This window comes from Centrocercus urophasianus, unplaced genomic scaffold (assembly GCF_019232065.1).
Source record: "Centrocercus urophasianus isolate 14NV4802_14NV808 unplaced genomic scaffold, USGS_Curo_1.0 seq_14, whole genome shotgun sequence".
Taxonomy (NCBI): domain Eukaryota; kingdom Metazoa; phylum Chordata; class Aves; order Galliformes; family Phasianidae; genus Centrocercus; species Centrocercus urophasianus.
Window position 1 is genome coordinate 28,221,746 of NW_024884586.1, and position 25,942 is coordinate 28,247,687.

The 25,942-nt window shown below is 35.7% G+C and overlaps 1 protein-coding gene across 1 annotated transcript in view; it reads left to right on the forward strand.

Moving 5' to 3' along the window:
* AKAP6 (A-kinase anchoring protein 6) overlaps window positions 1-25,942 on the forward strand; it is a 213,849-nt gene that overhangs the window by 175,268 nt on the left and 12,639 nt on the right. Inside the window, exon 11 of the mRNA XM_042814990.1 lies at window positions 9,343-9,558. Within this exon, the coding sequence (XP_042670924.1) occupies window positions 9,343-9,558 (216 nt within the window). The remainder of the gene's footprint in view (window positions 1-9,342; window positions 9,559-25,942) is intronic.

Consider the following 25,942-nt stretch of genomic DNA (forward strand, 5'->3'; position numbering starts at 1 on the left):
GCATGTAAGTTAATAGATCGGTGTCCCAGTAGGGAGCAGTATTACAGACTGTATTTGTACCTTTACTCACACTAAAAATAATATCATGCTTTCAGGAAATCCATTGATTCTAGTATAATTATTTGCAGGGTTAAGTGTAGTGCAGTATGAGTTAGAATGTGAATGTAAAAAGAACAAGCCTTCAGTGTAAGAGTTATTGAACTCCTTATCAGGTATATTATGTATCACAAGTATGAGATGTATGTCAGGAATGGGATTTGCAGGCTGGCAACATATTACTAGAGACAGCAAATTATGCTAGCTGCATTAAGTCAGTGGGGAAAAAGAAGTATGTGGATTCCTGTTCTTGGCAGGATGGTTCCCTTACTACTCTGTCAGGAAAGTGCTGCATTTCCTCACCCCAGAATAAAACTGAAGGCTCGGCCTTTATTTTGATGGATTTTCCATGCATTTCACCAATTGCTGGCAGCGCAATGTCACTTGTAGTGTACCACCTTCCCTTTCCACAGTGATGCTTGCTTTTGTGTTCTGAACACAAGGAAGCAACCTCATTATGTTCTCTATTCTGAGGATTAGTGAAGGAAATAATGTTTTCTGTGCCCTCTTTGTTTGCATCCTATCTAGCCTCCTTATCCTAATCCTATATTGTCCAAGCAATGGAAGAATGGCTGGAAAAAGAGCAATAATAAAATGAGTAATGCTGAGCCTCTGAGACCATCATCTGCAAACAGTCTCCTCATCCAGAAGTTTGCCTTTTAACAACTTTCATCTTTTTTACTCCCATCCACAGCTCATCTTGACCACATCACCCACTTCTGTCCTCACTTCTAATTCCAAACTTGTCATAGCCCTGTGGCTAAATGGTCATGTCTGCCTCAACAGTACAAGCAAATTAATTTACTATGTATAACATATTTATGCAAACACTTGCTTAAAAAAAAAAAAAAAAAAAAAAAAAAGAAAAAAGAAAGTAGTTATTCCTGGAAGTAAGGTGATGAATTAGCCTAGCTTACTTCAGATATGAATAAACCCACATGAGTGCAGTGCTGCCCGGCTCTGCTTGGTTCTGCTATTGCCTTCTCTTGTAGGACAGTTTTAGTTTTAGTTTTGTCTTGGGCTGAAATTTAAAAAGTTGGTTTATGTATTCACAATTAAGACACAGCAAAATAATGGGCATCATGTTTTTATCTTTTAAAGGTATAACCACTCTGGTAGGTGTGGCTTTTTTAAAATAAGGTGAGGAACACCATTTCTAGAAAAGCCTATGTGTTGTCCTTGTCTGTGTACAGATGCTCTGGCAGCAACATAATATCTTTTCCTCTCTTTACCTCTGAACAACTCAAGCTATAAATTTTTGAATCAAGGCTAAATTTGCTTCACTGGCACAGGAAAAGAGCCAAAGAAAATATATTTTTTCCTTACTTGTTATATGTGTTTATTTTCCCTTTACTCTCACCCTCCTTGCCTGAAGTTTCCAAAATATTAGTCTATTTTATGTTCACTGCTTTCCCATAAGAAGGTAATACCAGTGCACTGCAGGATGCTTTTCTCCTGTAATTCAGAACTGAGTAAATTCACACTGAATTTTGGAATCTGACAGGCCTATCACACAGAGTCAACAAAAATGCATGTTTACCACTTGTGGTAGAACAGGATAAAGAAGAATAATAAAGGAATTAAGCACAATATCAGCATCTGAACTTCAGCTTGAGGGCTACAGGTATTGGTGCACCTCCATGTAAAGAAATTTTCTTTTAGGAACTATTATGTAGCTCCGAGTCAGTACACAAAGTTTTAACAGTTTAAATTGTTCACTAAAGATGGCTGAAATTCATAACACTGGAGATTTTCTTTGCATCCAATGTGAAATTTATGTTAAGAAACATCTTCATTTCTTTTAAGCTGTAATTCTAAGTGATTTCCAACAATTGCAAGTAAAGCTAAACTTGACTTATGCCTCACTGGATTTTGTAACTTTTTGCTTGTACCTTAATTTGTTTCTTCTCTTGAATTTCAACACATGCTTATTTGAAACTCTGCCCAGTGTGGTTACATAGCAAAAATTTCAGGTTTGTCTACAACAGGAAAATGACTTTTAGATCTGTGTGGTTTAGTATTCATCATAAAAGGAAAACACAGCCCTGATATTTATAATATCTGTCTGGTATTCTCTCTACTGTTATTTTAGCATTTTCTGGGAGCAAAGAAAGAAAGCCTAACAAATTATACCACTCCCTTCAATGTTTCTCTTTTGCACGGGTTTCCCTGGAAAGAGAACTTCTCAAACTGAATGAAAAGAGGGCATGAACTGAAGGCATTTATAAACACAAATAGTGCTAGAGTAGGAAAATGAATCCTCCTGCCATCACGTCTGGCTTCCCCATGTGGATGGCTTGGCTTATTCCCACATCCAAGTTAACTCCAACTGCTTGTGTAGCAGCAGCTCAAAAATATTTGTGAAAATGCATCTAATTAATTTCCAATATGAAGCACAAAAAAATAATACTTGGAGAAGGTATGTTGTATTTCAGCAGGGAAAAGGCATTTACATCCAACACTTTTATTTTTAAAAGTTACCTTCCTGTAATTGCACACTAGTTTAGAGCTTAGATAGGCGCATCTTAGCAATAATGGGCACTTTTTTAGCAGATTATTGCCAAAAGAGCATTCTTTATTCCAGGGAGACACTGTAATAGATACCAGTGCTTTAATAATGATACAAGCAATCTGTAAGCTATTATAGTTTCTTTTATAGTAACTCAATCTTCATGTTGTTTTATATGTCTGGAATTTTAATAGTGTTTTTAATTTATGAGTAGAAATAATTATATTATATTATATATATATATATAAAATATTATATATTACTAGTTACATGGGAATGTGAGCTAAATATCAGTCCATTCAACTATGTTTTTACAAACAAATATTTTGAAGTACTTAGACAAGCAGAATGAATAGAACAAAGAAATTAAAGAATGCTGTACAGATATAATAGCAGGTTCTGTGGATCAAGCCTAGAGGAACTTGTTCTGGATTCTGACTGTTTTTTTCAGTACAATGATGCACTTCTTAAAAAAAAAAGGGAAATAATGTGGCTATTTTTAGAATGCTATTTTAAAATCGATACTTTATTTAAAATAAATATATTTGCCTATTTAATTAATCTGTTTACATTATCAATTACAAATAAATGCAAATTCCCTTGTACATTTTAAAGAGTGAAATTAGTGAAATAATAATTAACATGAATCTATTAGATACTAAATTATACATAGAATACAAGCTCTTGAAGCTAGTATAAGAACTAAATATTTTTTCTTGCTACTTTCTTGCCATTTTAGTATGTGCAGGAATACACACAGTGCACAAAGAATATGGTGAACTGTAGTCAGACTTGTAAGAGAAGTATTGTAATGCTTTACTAAGCAGTGAATTACAGAAAGAAATGATCACTGTAGCAATTGGGTGGTTGTAATGCTATTAAAAGTGGACCTTTGAAATAGAGAACCAGTTCATTATTTTGGGAGAAGTCATAATCTACTTTAAATTGTCATTCTGTGTTTCTGACTTGCAATTAGATGATATTTCTAAAACGTCAGTCCTAGATTCTGTTGTGACCATCATCATAATAAAATGTGACAGCAAAGATATTATATCAATACTTTCTCCATAATTAGCATTAAAGATCTCTCAAGGGTTAAGTACAAAGGTTTTCCACTGAATGGTCTGCAAGCCTTGTGCCTTTAAAGTCTATTAATACAGCCAAGACTGGTGACAACCAGGAGACAAATCTATGAACAAACCCGTTTGGAGAGAATAGTTTTGTGGTGTGTGATGTATGTTACGTAAATGAGCTTATTAGGACTCTCATCTATTTTATTATTGGTGCCCAATTTAATAGAGGCATTTAAAAAACAATATTTCTGCCTGACTCCTTGAAATGAAGAAGATACATTGATATAATTGAGAGCAAATGATTGCATGTTGTGCCATTTAATCATGTCATTTTTCAATTGCTGTTTTTTGCACTTCACTGCATACTTATAGAATATTTAGCTTCAGTATAGATTAAGTCCCACTGTCTGCAAGTGAGTTGAGTTCCCATATTAGGTGACATTTTCTTTTTAATCTTGAAATCAGCAAGAGCACACAGGTTTGGCAGCATTTTTCTAAAAGATGACAAGTCATTCATTTCCTATATTTTTCGTTTGGCATTTTTGTTTTTAGGAATTACTTTCTCATTATTTTTTTGAGGAATTACTGGTTTTCTTTTTCATTCAAAAACAGAGTTTTGTTTCACTATGTGTCCTATAAGAGTGGAAGTTGAAATACAAGCATGGATCATGTAAAACAGGAGAATTTTCTACAGGCATTGCAATTTTACAGAAAAAAAGCTGAAAAATAAATTTTAATAAGTATTTGCAAGCATATTTTTTTCTTATTTTTGCTTGTTGTGTTATTGATGTTAACCATGATTCTTGAAGCATTAGCACTGTTGTAAACTGAAGTTCTACACTAGCCAAATATCAGATATTAGGAGGTGAATTAGTTTATTTATGTTGTTTGATTGTTGTATTGAAAAAGATAACTTCCATTCTCAGAATTTGACTTAATTTCTATATGCAGTTGTTGTACTAAATAACAACAGATCTATAATTTCATCTTCCTATCATTCTCCATCAGGTGACAACAGATGCAGTAGGAAGGGTATCGTTCCTTCCTGCACATACCCATGTCCTGTAACAAGGAGAAAGAGCAAACCTTTAAGAGATCAAGGTTTAATAGAAACTTCCTGTTGGAGCTGATCGTTCCAGATTTATCTTTAGTGGAAATTTTGTCATTTACCTGAAAACAGCCAGTATTGCCAATGCATAGAAACACAACATAAGGATCCTAGTATACATTGCCATTACTTCTGAGTCTGAACCTGAAAGTTCAAAGAAAATCTGTAATCTGTAAAAGTTAACTTTTATCGTCTTCCGACTGTGTTTCAAAGCCATGGACATTTCCATACAGGCTTTAAATATTCCTAAGCATAGAGTGAAAGTAAGAAAGACAGAAATGGTTGAAAAAAGTTCAGATCATATAAAAAATATTTCAGCGAACAATACATAATAAAGAGTGTTAAAAATTGTATATAAACATTTTATGTGGTGATTATATGTGGATTGTGAGAGTTTAAATGAAGGAAACTCATTTCAAACAGACTTTTAAAATATTTTTAGTCTCAAAGTCTACTGAGTTCACTGAGAACCTTGGTACTATTAGCCCATCCATTTTAACACCTTCTCTGTTATTACACCTCTGTTATTACACACCTTGGTGTAATAACTTCTACGGCCAACTCCTCTGCTATGTTGTGTCAGAACAAAACTGGCTTCCCAGCCTTCAATCATACAGAATATACATTGCCCAAAGGCTGAGGGATGGAGGAGAGTTGGGGCTGCATAATGCTCCTCAACTTCCCACCTGTTTAGGTCTCCTACATTCTCTGGCACTGCCTAAAGCTGCAGATTTTTGTCACCTACTTTTCACTCAGGAATCTAGCACCCATGCAGAACAACTTGTGATCAGGTTGTGAATACTTCCAACCTCATAGTTGTGCCATTATCCCATGGCTTGGAAAATCTGTTTGATGTCATTTGACTCAGCAAGGGCTTTTCCACGTGATTTAAGGCATGGTATTAAGAAGCTGTGAAAGTAGTTTTTTGTAGCTATGCAGGTGATAACTTCAAAGCACTGAAAATAGAAGTAGGCAGAAGGAAGAATTATCTCCCAGGATTCTAGCAGCTCTGATGGGTATGGGAAAGTGTGACTGTCAATAATGTTATAATGAATAACTCCTCAATGTTTTCAGGGTACCTGTTGCAAAGCAAAGACCTGAACAAAGTCAAGCTTGCACATGGCAGCTGCAGATACCATGTTTACACCTGCAGCAAACAAAATGGTATATATTACTTTAAGTCTTACCATGTAAGACTTAAGTTAGACAGAGCTACATGTGTCTGATCTCTTAATCTGTGTTTCAGACAAACTTTTGCACACACAGGAGCCTAAGTGATGCTCTGAAGTCTTGTGTTAGACTATTTCCTAATTTTCTGAACTGTCAAGTACTCAGTAGCTCACCATAGCTTCTTTAGACATATGGCTCAAGTCTCAGCAAAGATACTGTGTAATCTATCTGAAATTTTGTTTCCTTTCTTTTCCTTTTTATTAGTATTATTAATCATGAATTATAGCTGTTAATTCACAATCCAGAATGTACCTAGCAAAGAATTGAAGTAACTGTGACCTTGGAGGCATGCATGGCTGTACAGTTGCCATATTAATAGGTTTTCATAGAGTCATACCATTTTAACAACAGCAGATTGTGGATGGATATACAACACCATGAAGTATTGTGTCATAGGATACAATTACTGAGTCCCTTAAGGACACTGTATACCAGATCATGATACTGGTTAGATTCATTATTGCTAGTGTCATTATATGGGGTTTAGAGAAGTCTTCACATGATTAAGTTCTGTGGCTTTTAAAGTATTGTTGCTATAGCCAACTCTTTCAACATGCTGTTAGGTACGAGCACTTCATTCTTCCCCTGTTTAATATTAACTATAATATCATGTAATAAAATTGAAACAAAAGTGCCATAGGCCTAATTGCACTGTCACAGCCATGTAAATCAGAAATAGCTTCAGTAAAGCTACTGTTATTATGCTGGTGTAAAATTGATGTAAATTAGAAGTGACTTGGATCCTGTAGCTCTGCTTTCAGATAGCGCAATGTGAAGTTCTCACTTAAATACTCACATAATGGCTTATGAATTAAATACCCCTTACCTCATCAAATTATATGGTATTGTATCAAAAATGAACTGTATTTATAAGGAATGACATAATCAGATAGATTGAGGTAAGATAATGTTATGGGGCCAAGTTCTGAGCTGTGTTGACTTCCAGAAAGTTAATGCAGAGCTGTATGGATTGGCTGCCAGCAGTATATAACTTACCATCATGCATAAAAATGAATTGTTTTGCTGTTACACAGTGTAAAGTAAGAACTCTGACTTTAGGTAGGACTTTATTTATTTATTTATTTTTCTGATATGTTAGCCTAATGAACAGCATCAAAAAGGAAATGTGTCAGACATGTTGGTTACATCAAGAACTATGTAGGAAACTAGTAATGAAGTCGAGGAAAATAAATAGGGCAAGTTCAGGAAGCATAAGTGAAAATGCAGCTCTGGTATAAATTGAATAATAAAATTCCTGGTCATATTTTGCCCTAAATAGTGGTTTGGGAATTTGTCATTCACCTTATTTAAAATTCAGAAATATTAAAGGTACAGGGTTCTCTCATTATAGAAGTAATAGAATTCCAGCTATTACAGAGTTAGGGTAATTTACATTGCTATAGAATGCATTATATCAATAAGTGGAACATCTGTATGAAATGTCCATCTGCTGATATACTACTGAGTGTACCTTACAGTGAAATGTACTTAATCATTTTAAGACATCTTCTAATGAAGTCTTATCATGATTAGCATTTTGAACACAAATACTGTTAGGCATTAAAACTTTTGCCTTAAATGAGATTGCATTGTCTTGTTTACCCTTGTTGATTAATAAGCAATCTGTTAACTGTTAGAACAGCCCAGTTCTGCCAGTGAAAGTAAATTAGTAATTCAGCTATGTTTGTAGGGTTTAATCATCATTTCTCTTGAAGGCTCTGAATTAAAAAAAAAATCACTTCAACCCTATCTGTAGGCAAAGGATATGTATTTTTTAGATGTGTATACTACTCTTTTGCACCTAATGCTATTGGTCAAGTGCATATTTTCATTACCAAAATACTGTGTATATGTATAATATTTCTAAGTAGATTTCCTGATTTTTAATCCACAAATGTTACAAAACTTTGGACTTTAAATACACTTGCTACAGAATATTAACTCCTTTTCTGGTAAAGTTCAGGTCAGCCAATGGTTTTGAAAAACTTTGAGAACTCTGCTCTGGTGGCTAGCTTTCATTTATTTATTTGTTTGTTTGTTTATTTATTTATCATTTTTAACTCCAGTTAAAGGAAAATACCCTGTCTTCATAAAAGATGGTAGTTGAGATTTTCTCATAGGGCCATGCACTTTCATCTGTGGCATCCCACAGAGGGAAACAGATGTTAGCAAGTTATAATTTAAATTATCTGGAAGGTTCCCATGTGTAGAGCACAGTTCTGTTAAATTCAGGAGTAGCACTGGCCTCTGATAATAGCTGTGTACTTGAACTATGTGATGCTATAAAAGTGTGGAGCCTTGGAAGCTGGGCTGAAGCTGTCATCCTCAGAAGTTTTTGTGTTTTGTGTACCCTACTGTTATAGATATTATAAAAACACATTGTGAGGCAATAAAACCCTGATCTGATGTTGAATGACTATAAAGTGCAATTGTATTTGTAGACTAAACTGTGTTCAAAGTCATCCCATGCCATTAACTGCTTCCGGGTGGTAGATCTCTCTTTCATTTTGGCATGTAAAATGCATTATTTATATAGCTATTCAATAGGACTCTCAGTGTAGTTATATATGTAGTTTTCTGGCATACAACCAGCCTATTCCAGTTTCTATCAATATTCAGTAATATTAGGACTTAGTGACTGTCCCATCATGCAGTTTACGTCAGACTGCATTCTTTGTGGCACTGGAATCTGTAGGATGAAATAAATGCTATGAATAACCCATTTTTGAGAAGGACAGTTATCGTAGTATTCCTAAATTTATCTGAACATAGAACTACCCTGGAAATGATTTTATGACAGCAAAAACCATCTGTAAAGGATTTTGTAGTAACGTCTTTACTCTTCTTCCTGAAGGTTTCTCCTATGACAGGGTATAGATGAACCATAATTTCTATTTGTTTTTGTTTTCTTCTGAGAGGCATATATATGTGTGTATACACACAGTATATATGTATTCTCATTTTATGAATAAAATTTTTTTCCCCATTTTTTTCCTGAAAAATTTCTGATGTTGATTGCTGTCAGGGTAACTCATTTCAGATGTGTCTCAGCTGAATGTAAAAAAGGAAGAATAAACCAGTCTACACCATAAAACTTTCAACATTATTGAGATAGTTAGCTATGTATGGCATTTGTTTGAAGACTGAAAGTAGCTTTATTCCTTATGTGCAATTAAGATTGTGTTTATCTTGAAATAAACAGTAATCTTTGACATTAAGAATGGGAATTTATGGAAGAGCTGAAGAATTGTTAGAACCAGTATCTATCAGATAAGAGTTAATATAGAATGTCCCACCCTGACATTTGTCATCTGTCTGTTCTGCAGTCCCTATGCTGTGAGATCAAGCAGAGACGCCGTGGGGTTGCCTCTGTGCTGCGGCTGTGCCAGCACCTCCTGGATGACCAGGAGACCTGCAACCTGAGTGCAGATCACCAGTCCATGCAGCTGATAATCGTAAACCTTGAGAGGAGGTGGGAAGCCATTGTCATGCAAGCTGTCCAGTGGCAGACAAGGCTACAGAAGAGACTGGAAAAAGACCCAGTGAGTGATGCTTGGTTTAAAAAGATCTCATGTAATTTCACTTTACGCTAGCCATTTAAAAAGATCTCATGTAATTCCATTTTACATCAGTCATTGTTTCAGTGCTAGGCAAGTACTGAGTGTTTTCTTCTGACTGATGGTGCTGTTCCTAGTCTCTAATGACAAGTGAAGTTTTAGTTTTTCACAGAGTGTTATAGTCTACGGACACCACTAGTTAATAAGATAAATTCACAATATGTGTGTTCTATTTGCTGTGTATTTAAATCTCTTCTCATCTGATTCTGTTGAGTAATGAAAGCCACCTTCTTTTGAGATCAGTAAGTTGCTCAGTACCAAAGAGAATTGGGCTCAGAGACATATATCATTGATTGTAAATATATTTCAGAAAAAGTATTTTCTTTGTAAGTATGATTGGTTTTAATTAGTATCCCAGCAGTAGATCTGTATTTCACATAGAATGCCATGGTATGTGATTAATATACAAATCTGTGTTATTTGAATTTAAGTAAAATGCATTAATTTCCCTTTTATCTCAGGGAAATGATTCCTCAGAGGCAAAATAGCACTCTGCTTAAACTGTCCATTAAGTGACAGGTTTTCTACAGCATAAAACTATATTACGGTGCAGTATCCACATTCAAACAATAAACCATAGGGGGGACAAAGTAATCCCTACTGTAACACCATTGACTGTAATGGATGAATTGGCTCAGCATGTTCTGTGGCACTATCATAATGCCAAAGACTGTATGCTGCAGCTACGCTGACAGCAATGATAACCCTCTGTAATGCATGTATTGAGGAGCCTTGATGAGATTTGAGAATAAGTGACATTTTTGCTTATATAATTTTTAGGTTTATATAAAACAAATAAAAGGCAAAAATACTTGATATGTACTTATTTCCTGACAATTGTCTGACTAGCAGCTAAATACTACTTTTGACTTAGTTTTGTTCCTTTAAAAAAAAAAACAGAAGCTGTATTTCTCTGGGAGTTGTTCGTGTTAATGTAGTATTAAGATATACAAGATATCATTCTGAAAAAAATGGCAGTTCTTGAATGAAAATACTATCAATCTGAACTAGCCAAGAAATAGTGAGTTGGTGAGGAGGATGCTGTAGTGTTGAAGGTAATAATAGGAGAAATTTTAACAGTACATTCACCTTTAAATGAGAGTGTAAGAAAGAGAAGACAAATGCTGTCTCACTGGTGAGATAAGATTCCTGAGTTTTGATGGTAGTGAATCTAGGAGGGCGAGAAATAAGAACAGAAGTGAGGGAAGTCAAAGGCAAAATAGTGGTTTAGAATATGGGTTTGAGACTGAAGAACAGAAAAAACTGCTGAAGAAGGAAAACAAAATAGCAAATATTTTTTTAATTGAAAAATGTAATTGGTATTCTATTGAGAAACACCAGTTTTGTTAATGTGATAGTTCCATCTTTGAAATTTTTTTTTTTTTTTATATTACTCAGATGTCAATAGCTCTAGTAAACTGTTGGTTAGTGCTGTGCAAAAGATTTATTTGTTGAGCCAGTAGTAGAAAAACTACGTGAATTTTGAAGCTTCAAGAACACATATGTGAGGTATTGGGCGATAGCTAAAAATCAGTTCTTGCAATTCTGAATTTGGGTTGCTATAAGTTGAGACTCTGCTAAGTCTGTAACTACATTGATTGCTCCAAAAGTAATGCCTCCTTATTTAATTCCATGTGTACTACAGTAGACAGATACAAAGAGCACAATAATCTATTAAGTAGATTAAATTCTCAGCTACAAAACACAGTTTTTCAAAATAGTCACCACCATTAGTCAATTTGTGTAGATGAGCTTATCAAGATATTCTTCATTTGGTGGTGTAAAAGATGCACATAGCTGTCTGGAATAAGGCTTGTCTTTCACATCAGTGTCGCCACTACACAGCTCACTGCCTCATTATGCTCAGTGTGCTGTGCACTATTGGGTCTCCATAAGCATTCCAAAAGCATCAATAAATGTCAACAGATGCAATTTTTTTTCTGCATGGAAGAATTCAGTGACGCACCATTGCTTCAAACACACTTCCATGTCAGACGCCATTTTGTCAGACTGCCCTTCTGCTGCCATCTGTTACACAGCAACAAAATTTAACAGAATATTGTGGGAAGACTCAGCCTGTACTGCCATACCACCAACATCTGCCTCTGAGTTCATGGACCGATATAATAAAATAGGAGGTATTACTTTTGTAGCAGTCCTTTTAGTTACCCAAAAGAGATTGAGCTGGGTTTTTACTGTACTTATCTGAAAGGTAAGGTACTACAAAGATTAAAATTACCTTTTTCATACAAAACTTACAATTTTGTTGTTACAAATATATCTGTTCTATTGAGTGTGGAACACCAAAAAAGTTGCATTTGTGAGGTAGCTTCAAGAGGGGCTGAACAGAACTCCAAGTTGTTGTAATGAAAGCCTATTATCTCCTCTTGCATGTGGGCAGCTCATGGAGACAGTTTGCTCACTGTAGCTGCAGTTACTCTAAATAAGCTGTAATGTGCTAATTAGAGCTTAGTGCTGTTCTTACAGCAGGAGTGAAGAGCCTTGTGTTACTGTGTGAGACTGCAATCGATCAGGAGCTGAGGCATGGTGTTCAAGCACTGTATTTTGCTTGATGTCCCAATGCTTGGAACTTCACAAGGTGCATGCTGCTTCATTCCACCTTTGCCTGAGGGAGTCTGGAGTTATTTGCTGGTCTGAACTGTTCTTCATTGTGCAAGGGGGGAACCATTCTTTCTGCTAAGAAACAGCAGCCATTAACTGCCATTGTGATGTGATACTCATTTAATTTACACTGAGCTGTTTTGCTCTTATTCTAGTCTTGTTTATAATAATATGATTCTTTGAGTGTGTCAACATCTACAGATTTCTCATGTTGATAAAACTGTTTATATTCCCAACACTTACGGATGCCACAGCCACTACAGAATTCAGGTTCCTTTCTCTTACCTGGTTTGAGTTGGCATATTCTAGACTTCCTTTTCATTCAGTTCCTGTGTAGTCATTTGTTGGGTAGGTACCAGGATTACTAGTTCTGCTTCCCTATCTCTCTGTATTTGATAGTGTGCCAGTCTTGGCACTTAAACAGTATCTCTTACTAACAAGTCTTCATTTGTGATTGCCCACAAAATACTGTAATTTATGAAAACAAATGATGAGATGATTTTATAACTTCATGGCATCCGAACTCATTCATGGCATCCAACTTGCTGATAGTACATAAGATAACCCTAATTATTATATTGCATTAAAGAGGTGCAAAAGTCATTTGCATCTTCTGCTCTCTTTTTAATTTGTGTACTGGGATCTTTCTTTATCCTGTTTCTGTCCCCAGTCACTTATCTGAGCCACTTATATCATTACAGAAGCATGGAATTAACGACAAAGAGGTTTTAGGTTTCTTTTGAATTGTTTGTCTTCACTGATGTTTTTCAATGTTCCTCAGCCTTTTTGTTTTGTTTTGTTTTTTGTTTTTTGTTTTTTTTTTTTAAATTCTTTTCCCCCAGATTTATCATTCCATAGTTTGCTGGTATAATGTTATCTGACAACTAAATTTTAGCTTCAGAGTTACACAGATGCCTTTCAGTTTACCTAACAAGACCCTGCTGGCAATCATTGTAGAAGAAAAAGGAGTCTGTCTGGCAATTGCAACAGCAATAGCAACAGTCTTTTGTCAACTAAACTGAAAACTGCCATCAGAAATTCCTACTCAGCAGTTGGAGAAGCTTTAACTCACTGTGCACTCTCCTTTGGAGGATCTGGTCTACATGAAAGAAAACTGAACAGTTAAAAATGAATTTGGGACAGCATCTGTCATGGTCATGCCAACAAGTTTTCATCAGCTAATTCAAAGTGGGAATATGTAAGTTGTTTTAGGCAGTATTTTTGATCATTTGCTTAGCCAATTGGTATATTCAGTTTAAGTAAGCATCTAGCCTCAGTGCATTATTACAGCAGTCATGATATTCACAATTTGATGTCCTATCCAAGTCAGATATATCTCTGTACAGGAAGCCACAATGATGTTGCTCTGTGTATTCACTTTTCTGGAACAGCTTTGTCAGTACTGGAATACGTAAAACTGCTGTGGCTCATAGAGAGACAAAAGTGTGTTTTCTAATAGATGTTATTTCTTAAATTGCAATTCAATTCCTGCCTTTTTGAGGACCAGAGAAACTGCTTTTTCTCCAGACTGTTCATTCACTGAATGAGAAAGATATCAATTTTATGGAGCGCACAATCTCTTTTCTTATTCAACAGAGGGCTAATTATTGAAGGGACAGTATTCATAATGCTTTTAAAATGGAGACTTTGAGTGAAGATAATTTGGATTAAGGTGCTGTAATTCTCACATTGTCCAGAAAGTGTCTGAAGTATTCATTGGTTTAAGTCTACCACTATGCTTCATGAAATTTTGGAAACTTTTATTTCTTTTTTCCTCCTGAGTCATCCTCTATGTACACTACACTATATGTCCAGCAAAACCCCCATCTGTATTGGCTGGAAAGTATGCTACACATCCAACCACATAATTGAAAATAATAAGGCCACAATAAATGGGGTGGCCTTGGGGTATAACACCCAAGGGATTCAATTGATGTCGCTTTGCATCAATATCCATGCATCATGGTAATTGAGGTAACATAACCAATTACCACATTTTAATTAGAGTTGTAAGGACTTGGGAAAATCTGCAATGGTAAAGCAGCTCACTTTAAAAAAAAAAAAAAAAAAAAAAAAAAAAAGCAAAACCCAAACCTCTCTCTTTACCACAAGTTTGTTTCTTATGTGCTTGTTTCATAAGGGGAACAAAGATTCTGTAAAGCCCTGTTTAGTATTTTTCCCAGCTTTCTCTTTATTTCATTCTTTACAACTGACTTCGAAAAACAAGTCATTTAAACATACTATATTGGTTCTGATCAGGTATCTTTACCCTTTTCTCTCTTCATCTGTTTCTGTAATGTTTTTTTCCAAAGAAAATAGATTTTAATAATGTTAAGTGTAATGCTAACTGTATTCTTCTCCCTTTCAGTTCTCTGTATTTAATACATTGGTTCAATGTTTTTCCAAGCTATGGACTGACACTTGTTCTAAGATACAGTACAAAACCCTGCATTCAGAGGTAAAAAATGTACTCAACATTGTTCTGTTATTTTTTACATAGCTAGATAATTAGATAACTAGATAGTTAGATAAATTAGAAACATGATTCCTATAGGATTGTAATTTTGTTACAAGTTATTGTTTTGTGAGATGAGATCTAGCTAGAAATCTTGCATAAAAAATTTTGGAAGATTAGCAGTACAGCAAAGTACTGAGTAAAAGTTACCTTAATTGGCTGAGGAGGACATACTACACATTCTAAAGTGCTGAGCATCTTTTGCATGATCTAGCCCTCACAAAGTAATTATTTACTGACTTGTGTATGTTGAGTTATGGCCTAAACCACTGATTTATCACCTGAGAAAAGGACTGAGTCACCTGCAGGAACACAGGTGAAGGCAATTCAACTGTGTGACCAGAAAGAATGGAGCCTGGATGCACCCCTCCTGGACCCCATTTAAGGGCTTACTATCACTATGGAAAGATCTCTTTCTGGAGATCTCTCCTTTTTGGACTTTTCCACTACAAGCCTAGATCCTTGGGTACTGGATCAATTCCTTCTTGATTGTTTCTTTTTCACTGCGATAATCTTTCTAACTATAACACCTATAAAATACTCTTCTAGCTACTCTTCCAACTGTATAACTTGCGTTTGAATATTCAGAAGTTGGTTTTGTTGGTGTTTTTTTTTTTCTTATCTGTCAAAGGTTATTCTTGTTTTGATATTACATTTCTTCATAGCGTGATACTGATTGCTTGTATTTGGTTCTTTTAGCCATCTTGTTCTGCTCATGTTTCAGTACTGAAGTTTGCTCTCTTTGGAGCTTCCTTTCTTAAAGTATGCCTTTTTTCAGTGGCTTGATATTTGATGATAGTCTCTGATGTATATAACTCTGTTTAGGCTCATCACAATTCTTGTACTTGAGGTGCTGTAAGCTTTTCAGCTTCTGTGTGGTATTACACGTCTAATTTGTGACATGGAATACTCTTCTGTAGAATCCAAAACAGAATAGTGCATAATTATGAAATCAGATGTAACTTTTTTCTAAAAAAAAAAAAAAACCAAAAACCTAATAACGCAGATGCAGTGACTCTTAGTGAAAATTCATTTAAAAACAAACAAACAAACAACAACAACAACAAAAAACAAATAAGCTCTATGTAACATTATTGAGAAAATCTCCTGCATGGTCATCTGCAGTGAATTTTTATAGAGCGAATCGAGTTAATACATTTAGGCCTTTCCAGAGAGATTTCTCAGAGAACGCAAAACTTTACTGCACAACTGACAATTTAGGGCAACCGTCCAGATGTGGTGCCAGTCTAACTTCCATTCATCTCAGCAAGATGCTTTCGTTAAGAGAGCACAAATCATGAGAGGCAGTCATATGAGCTCAGTGCTGTAAGTCAGTCTTCTATCTATATCTACTTTTAATAATGTTATGAACTCTTTATTTATAGGTTTGATTAGGCAAAAAGAAACGAATGGCTAATTCAGAGTACAGAGAATAAGGCAGTTCTATTTCACAGTCTCTGGCAAGCCTCGGGATGACAGAAAATGATACTCCTAACTTTCTCACGAGTTCCAGATGATTTGGAAGTGGGGTAAACAGTTAAGCTTGAGAGGAAATGTACTCAGCATGCCCTTTGTTCTTCTCAGTTAATGAAAGAGGGGTGTTGGAAAAGAAATCTTTGTATGTAGCACAGTATGGATGTATGTAGATGAGTAGTGCTAGGAATAGGCTTTTCTGTGGAGCCTCTTCAAGAGCAGCTTACTCTTTCTTCCACTTAGAGCAGAAAAGGTAGTTCAGTATTATGGAATGCATAGCTGTGTACTTCTTAGGAAGGACAGACAGCAAGCCAAGGTGGTGGTCTTACTCTATAGTGAGCTAACAAATGGAATGTATTGCTCTCTGCCTTGGAATTAATGATGAGTGAGTAGAGAGCTTATGGGTGAGAATTAAGGGGCAGGCTAATATGGGTGACACGTTTGTGGGTGTTTTCTAGAGGCAGCCTGATGAAAAGGAGGAAGTTGATAAGGCCTTCTATAGGCAGCTGAAAGTAGCCTCATGATCACAGGGTCTGATTCTTATGGAGGACTTTAATCAGCCTGGTATTTGCTAGGAAAACAATACTGCTGGGTGCACACAATCAAGGAGCTTCATTCAGTGCAGGGAAGGTAACTTTCTGACACAGATTGTGGAGGAGCCAATGAAGAGAGATGTGCTGCTGGATCTGGTTCTTACAAACAAGAAACAAATGAAAGTTAAGGGTAGCCTTGGATGCAGTGACCATGAGATATAGCAGTTCAGGATCTTACATTGAAGGAATGAGACAAAGTAGTATTGCAGTCCTGGGCTTCAGGAGAGTCAGCTTTCACCTCTTCAAGGACCTATTTAAGGGTATTCCATAGATTAGAACACTGGAAGTTAAGGGGACCCAAGAGACCTTCCTGGCATTCAAGCACCTCTTCTTCCATGGTCAAGATCTGTATATCTGTAAGAGTAAGAAATTAGGCAAAGGTGGCAGGAGATATTCATGGATGAGAAGAAGCTCGTGGGAAGCTGAAATGGAAGAAAAAAGTCTGTGGAATGTGGGAAAGGGGTTTAGCCACTTAGAAGGAATATAGGAATGTGGTCAGGAGCATATAGGGATACTACAAGGAAGGCTAAGGCCCACTTGGATTTAAATCTGGTGAGGGAGGTCAAGGACAACCAGAAAGGCTTCTTTAACCATATCAGTAGCAAAAGGAAGACTAAGAAAATGTGGGCTAGCTGTTGAATGAGATGGGTGTCCTGGTAACAAAAGACACTGAGAAGGTAGAGTTACTAAACGCCTTCTTTGCTTCAGTCTTTACTGCTAAGACTGCCTCTTGGGAATTCCAGACCCTTGAGATAAGCTAGAGAGTCTGGGGAAGGAAAGACTTCTGCTTGGTGGAGGAGAATCTGTTCAGAGATCTTGTAGGCTAACTCAACACACACAAATCTGTGGGCCATGATGGTGTGTTGATTAGGTATGAATTTGTAATTTCTGGTATTGAAACCTACGCGAGCCTCTCTTGTAGCTTGTTCAATCACCAACTCATAGTAACAGATTTCAACCACTATCCACCTCAACTAACTGAAAATACTTCCCTGATATGCATGATTCTCTTCTGTAAATTCCTGTCAATTCCACAGGCACATATGGTTTCTGTGTCCTCTTGAGGTACCCAGTGAACTTTGTAACATAAGAGGTAAAAATTACTTTTTGTTGACATTGTTGGTGTGAGCACAGGAAGATAAACAAAATTACATTGAAAGTAAAGAGCTATTTTAATGAGAAAATCAATTGCTGCAATATTTAATTACCCCAAATCCTCTTTGATTTTTATTAATGATGCACATGTTTCTATGCAGGATTTAAGATTTACTTGCTTTTTTATAAGATATCTTTCTTTGTAAGAGTGCAGATGCTTCATAATGGCTGCTGGTTTTAAACAGAAAGAGTGCAAAAGCAAAATAATCAGAGGATATAATTGTTAAACCAACTGGTTGCTTGACTATATATAGCTACTAACCACAGCTTGTTCTATAATCAGTGAAAAACTGATTTCAGGTACTTGAGGTAAACAATGTCATCATCATAGGTCAAGGTTTTTGGTGTGATAATTGTCTTAAAGCATTGTTGCTGAATTCAGTACAAAATAGTGCCTCTGGACTAATGTGGGGGTTTTTTTGTTTTTTTTTTTTTGGTTTTTTTTTTTTTTTTTTTTTTTTTTTTTTTTTTTTTGTGGTCAGTGTCTCTTAAGCCTTCTCTTTAAATCCTGTATGCTTAGACTTTTTTTTTTTTTTTAATCTATTTTTCCTCAGTATTAAAGGAAGAATTATATGAACTACCTAGTACAATGCCACAAGGTTTTGTGTACTTTTATATTCAAGTTTGAGAATAATTTCTTCTCTGTTCCCTTTCTTGCTAATGCAATTTCAATCTGTTCATATATGCAATTTTGGAAAGAGAGGAAATTTATGCATTTTAATGTTGCTTAAAAATAGTTCATTATATATCAGTAACTTCTATGGCTGGTCAGTGATGCTGCATTATCCAGTGAGAAATTGGTAGTGTTTTATTTTGGGGTATACAAAACTTCTGTGTTTATGCATGTGGCCAAGAAGATACTTCTGTTTCCCAGTTAGGTGAGGAAATTTCATAGCTGGCAGAAAGCTGCTAAGACTTGTCTGGTGATCTGATTTTTTTTTTTTTTTTTTTTTTTAATTTCCTTAATTTTTTAGTGGTTGTGTTTTAAAGGCCCTCATAGACTGAGTGCCAATATATCTCATAGCTCTATAACTTCATGATTGTATGATCACGAAAATTATCATTATATCCTGTCTCTCCTGATATGGTATTTGACTTCCACTGATGGTGTATCTTAACATTCTTAATTTCTTTGCATTTATACATAACAACACTTGCCACAATTAAAAATAATAGTACTGATTACAAAAATTCAGGTATTGGGGCAGCAGAATTCAATCTTATAAAATCTATAAATGTCAGCTTTGTAGTTCTACAGTGGGGAAAGTCGACATCATGATGGCATGTTCAGGTCATGATGGCATGTATTCTACCATCCAGCAGTCAATCTTTGTTGTTTTTTTTTTTTTTTTTTTTTCTCCTATGCTACATACTAAATAATGGTTGGAAGAGTTTGGTTGAAGCCACAGCTTTGATAACAAAACATCCAGTGCTCCAAAAACATATGGATTTGAAATGTAAGATGCATAAAATCTTCAAGTGAATTCTCAGTTCTAGTAGCAATACATGATATTCAGAAACTGGAAATCTGATGTTTCCAGTACATGCAGCTACTGAAAGAACGTTCATGCCCGGTTTAAATGGCAAAAATAACTAATTGTAAATGGAATAGAAGAGAACACAGAATTGCAGGGGTTGAAAAGGATGTTAAGAGACTGAGTCCAATTCCCCTGCTACAGCAAGTTCCCGGCAATTGGTTGCACAGTTAAGTGTCCAGATGGATCTTGAATATCTCCATAGGAGACTCCACAACCTCTCTGGGTAACTGTTCAGGTGCTTCATCAATCTTTTTCTTATAATTCTTCTACATATTTGTATGGAACTTCCTATGTTCAAGTTCTAGGCCATTGCTCTTTGTCCTATCACTGCACACCACCGAGAAGAGCCTGGCCTCATTTATTTGCCTCCCACCTCCCTTTAGAGACTTATAAATATTTTTCAGGTTCCCTCTGTCGTTTTTTCCCCAGGCTGAACAGACCCATGTTACTCAGCCTTTCTTCATATGTGAGATGCTCCAGGCCCTTTATCATGTTTTTCACCCTCTGCTGGACTACTAGGAGATCCCTATCTTTTTGAACTGGGGAACCTAAAACTGTACACAGTATTCCAGATGTGGCCTCACCAGGGTGGAGTAGAGAGGAAGGATCACTTTCCTTCACCTGCTCTTATTCATGCATCTCAGGAAAGTAGGAAAAAAATGGCTAGAATTATTATTTTCAGTAATAAATGTCACATTTGAAAGAAAGAAATTCCAATTTAGACAACTAAGAATAGGGCTATATATATAAAAGTTCTGAGCATTCTGTTCTGATTACAGGATGACATCGGTCTTTTTTTATTCCTATACCTAATATCAGCATATCACGAGATCGTGACGTCTTTAAAAGATTACAGAGAAGAGAAATACAACAGTCACAAAATAGTGATTATTGAATTAATTTAGTGACTTGTTGCACTGCGTCTCTAATGAGCACAGTTCTACAAGGAATGGTATATGACTGTGATTGAAGCTGATTTTCTGATATCTTCAAGAGTTCTCAAGCAAAATAATTTTTAGAAAGAATAGAAGAAGCCTCATTTGGTAACAAGTTGTATAGCCTTTATTTCCATCCTGAAAAGATTGGATGATTCCAGTCATTATAAACATATATTTGCAGGATCTTTATTACATATTTGAATAATCAGTGTTTCATTGTTCATTATTATAGGATGCTATAGTAGCTGTATCAGCTGAAAGAAGAAAGGAATACAATATATATATATATATATATATATATATATAAAATATATATAGTATTATATATAGATTATGTTATATATTATATAATATTATATATATATTATATATATAATATATTATGTTATATTATATATTATATATTATATATATATATGCATGTATTTAAGTGAGAAGAAATAAACAAGGTGCATTTCCTCTTAACACGAGAGGGAAAGGGGACACAATGAAATAATGGAGTAGAAGATTTAAAACAATCTAAAAGGAATACTGTTTTCATGCAGTGTTAGTAAAACTTTGAAACTTATTCCTGCTTGATGTTGTGGATAAGAAAATTCAATGAGTTCATTAAATAACTAGACAAATTAATTGAGAAATCAATTGATATTTTGTATCTCCAACTCTGGAAGTCTGACTTCTCAAATTTTGCATGACACCATTCTGTTACTTTTTTTTTTTTAATTTTCTATAAACATCCACTACTGATCACTGCAAGAGATAGACTAAGCTGAATGGAATGTTGACCTTACCAAAATGATAGATGCTTTCTGAAAGCACATGAGTTTTGAGACCTACCTACCTAATATTTTTGTATGTAAAAAATCAGTTTTAAGCAATGCCTAGAGGGTTTTCATTGTATTTGTTCGTTTCTTTTTGTTTCTTTTTTCCTTCATTGTATGAAAAGAATATGATGCAGTCATTTGGGTAGGCTGCTTTCACCAAAAGAAACTTTGAAAAATGCATCCACTTAACAGTTTTTCAAGATTTCTAGTAAAACAGAAAATATAAGTCATACATCTCTTTAGTAGTTAAATATGAACATTTATGTATCTGAAGTAATACAGTATACATTAAATCATATCATGTAAATCATTAGCAATGATGATCTGAATTTTTTATTTCCTCTAACACATAAGATATTTGTGTCATCGCTGTAGCTCTAATCCATATTCAGGCCTTCATGTTTGGTGTGCAGTAATATGTAAATTACCTACCCAGCTGCATTAAGCAGTGTTTGTTTATTCAATTTCTTTTGGCATAGCTTATAACTGAATTTCTGCCAAAGATGTGGCTGCTTCAGGGAACGCTGTTTGAGTAGAAGGAAGTTTTGAAAGGAAACACACATCATAAGTCTTTACTGTATGAAACAGTGAAATCGAAACGAACTTTCTGTTCATAAAAATGTGTTTTAATATAAAATAATTTGTGCTTGTAAAATACAACGAGCAAATTGAATCTTTTTAGAATGCTCTGTTTACATCGGCTTTGTAAACAAGAGTACTGAAAGGGTGGTGAACTTCTGCATTTGTGGGAAGGGTGACTAAAACTGGTGAAATGTGAAAATGGAAAGTTTAAGAGAAATTCTTTTAAAATGGCATGTTAATCTCCTCTCAAACATAGCGTTTAAATGCATCTAAATTTAGAGAGCAGTGAAGTTTAAGTGTTAAAAAAAAATAAATTGTATTAATGATGCATAGAGCTATCTACTTATGCTGGCAGCCCTTTCAGTCTTCCAGTCTGACACTTCCTTTTTTATCCAGCCAGCTAATTTCCCCTCTTTTGTGAGGAGTAACTGTTTTCACACTAGTGCTTACCCAGCAAGCCTCCTCATTGTTTCATGGTTAATTATCTTCTTGAGCTTCACCTTCTCGAGAGAAGGGAGAAAGACTAGGCCTCCCCACAGCTCTAATGAAAGCTAAGTTTTAGAGATGCACTGTGTGAATAAATGCAGCTTCTAATCTAGCAACATAATAAATGAGTTCCTAAACTTTATGGAGTCACAGCTCATCCAGCAAGTTTACTGAACAAAGCAGGGGGATGCTTCATTTTTAAAATACTCTTTTTTGTTGTTTTAGAAGGGAGAAGGAATATTGCTTCAGTTTGAAACAAAACGCTTTAAAACTGCATGCTAACAACATTTATTCTAATAACATTAGTACTTACAGTTCTGAGCCCCTCAGTTATTACATCACTTTGTAAACTTTTGCTGCTTGTTGGACTTTGTCACTCACCACCGCATAAGGTAGATATGTAGATAGATTTAAATTTTCAGCTTATGTTCTAATTTGAGTCCAAATCTAAACTGTACAATGTTTTGAATAAGCTCTCCTGCAATAGAAGGATGTTGCATAATGACATAATGAGTAATATTTTTGCAGTAATAAAATACAGTCCAGTGTCATTTTGTACTTAGCCAAACTAAAGCAGGCAAATACAAACCTCTCACCCTAACAAGGAGTACTTGTTTTTTACTTTTTCTTCTTCTAAATGAATTTCTATAATGTGTTCATATATTAAATAACTTCTCCAGTGACCAAAACAAACTGTACGTTTAACACTGGTAGTTCACAGATTGCGTAGAATTCATTTAGCATCTAAGATGAGATTGAAATTGCCTATATATATATATATATATTTTTTTTATTTTTTTATTTTTTTTTTTTTTTATTATTTTTTTTTTGTTGGGCCAGCTCCAGGGCTATGTTGGCATCTGTTATGTACAGAGACAACCATAAATAACTGGCACTTACCAGTGATGGACACATGAAAAAAGTCTGAAAGTTTGAGAGTGAGTGAGATGATCTTACTGATAAAGTTCTGCCTAAGGACTTCTTGCATCTGGAGATAAGGCTCCTGTTTCTCTTCTGCAACATTTGAAAAGCAGCACTTTCTAGATACGCACTGTGTCATGTCAATGAGCTGTAGTTGTGGTGTGATCTCAGAGTGCTTACCACTATCATTTGGATTCATTGTCATAACTCTCCACCATTTACTGACAGTAGTGATGTTTAACTTAATTCCTGGAAATCCATAGGTAGGCAGACTGTGGAACTACTTGTAATGTGCAATAGTCTGAGAGCCTCTGACTTCACGATATTTGCTTATTGACTCCCATCTAGTCAGTATCATAAATTTTGGGTTGTGGATCAATGACATCGAAAATGCCTGATCAGAGATAAGAAAGAAATGCTGTTGAAAATTTACATGTGAGGAAAAAGCGAGTCAGTCATCCTTGATATGAATTAGGCTAAATTTGATAGTCTCTTAACTGCTTTGTGAGAAGGAGAAATTGATGATAGACCCAGATATCCTTCGTGCAGTTCTGCTATTTATAAATAATAGATCAAATCTCCCTTTCTTGTATATGGGAAGACAGGAAGCAGAGGGGCAGCGCTGGCCTCTGCTCTCTGGTAGCAGCTGCAGGACACAAGGGAATGGCATGGAGCTGTGTCAGGGTAGGGTCAGGGTGGATATCAGGAATAGGTTCCACACCAGAGGATGGCTGGGTTCTGGAACAGGCTCCTCGGGACACTGATCATTTCACTGAGCTGCCAGAATTCAAGGAGAGTCTGAACAGTACTCTTAGACCTATGGTCTGAGTTTTGACAGTCCTGTGTGGAGCCCGGAGTTAGACTTGATCTATCTGAGTCTATTTAGGATAATCTATGATTCTAAGATTTCATTTGGAAATTCAAGTCTTTCTTTTCCAGCTTTTAGTGAGAAAGTTTTCTTTCTAGGTTTCTCCTAAGGCTAAAATCTAAAAAGCTAATGTCCTATCTTTTTTTCTACAGTGATTCTCACTTTTTAGTGTTTTCTCACAAACAGTTATTTCTGTTGAAACAAAGCTCTTAATCTTTGTGATTTCAGGTACCCGTGGCAAGAGAGAAGATTGTTGCATCTACCTAGTCCTTTAGCACTGTCCACAGAGTTATTCTGCTTTAACTTAGAGTACACCTTTAAAGGAGTATAAAGTACAATGTAAAATATATTAAACCGAAACTATGCATAACTAGTACAAAGCCAAAACAACAGTGATTTTGTTATGCCAGTGCAATTATGCAAGAGCATCCAAATGCAGAGGACAACTGATTTGCCACAAGAAAGGGCATAGAGATGAAAAATTGTGATGAAATTCTGTAGTTTAGACAAGCAGTAGTTTTAAGCCTGTTTAGGCATGATCAGTTCTACAGACTTGCAGTTTGTGGCAGTGTTGTGTTTTTTGCTTTGTTTTTTTGTCTTTACTATAAAAAGTAATCCTTGATTGGATAGACGTCTGAGACTTAGCCTGAATGAGCTGCCTGCAATTTGCATGGGCATGTGTCTGAGGTAGAGTGCCAGGATTTGGTCTTTACTGAACTAGGTATACATGGCAACGTTTTCAGTTTGGGTCAACCTAGGAGCATTTTTCTAAGAGTTTCATTAAGGGCTTGTGTTGGATTCTTGCACAAAGAAAATAATATATTCCCTTGAAGTAGAAGTGAGACCAAAATGACATTCAAGGTTGAAAAAATCCTGTCATGTAACCTCTTGACAGATGAAAAGAAAACTACAAAGCAGCAAAAACAACAGTCTGTAAAATATGCCATGTAGTCAGGCTTTCTCATGACAAAAATGTGAAAACAGCTTATAAACACAACTTGAAATATAGGTCTGGGATTGTAAACCTATTTGGATGACAATATTATTCAACATAAAAATGTTATAGGTGTTCTGCTCTCTAGTAACACTTAAAAGGCTTCTTCAGCAAATGAGAACCAGAGATGTTAAAAAGCCACAGGAGGATACAGTGGCAAAAATGGAAGCCACTGCTTCCACAGAGGCTGAAGAATAAGTACTGTGTTGAATCCCCGCTTTTGCCTTGGCCTGTGATAGAAGTAAGTTCCTATAGGCCTTCTACTGGCATGGCTCACCTGCTGCTCTAGCTTGTTGAATGGTAGAGGGAATAGAGCCTTTCACTTCTTTTAGTCATCTGGTGCTGTGGGGAGCTTATCAGGAAACTTAAAGTTTGATCACAGGACTTGTGCAGGCATAACTGACCTCAAGTATTACCTAATGTGCTCACAAGACATTTGAAGAGCAGCAGAACGTCTAGAGAATGGTTAGCTTCTCTGACACAGAAGTGTGCATGTTGCACTCCTAAAAATCTGCACAGCTGTCTGAAACATGGCTTGTGTTTGACATTGCTGTTGTCACTGTTAAAATGCCCCACACACCACCTCACTGCGCTTGCATCCACTGTTTGGTCTCTGCAAATGCTCTGCAAGCATTGATGAATGCCAAAGGGTGCAATTTTTTTCAAATGGTAGAATTCAGTTCTGCACTTTTGCTTCATGTGCACTTGTCATGCAGCATTTTGTGAGACTATCCCTTTGCTGCCATTTCAGAAAATTATCAATATTAAAAACTAGATATAAGGAACAATCCTTTAATCTT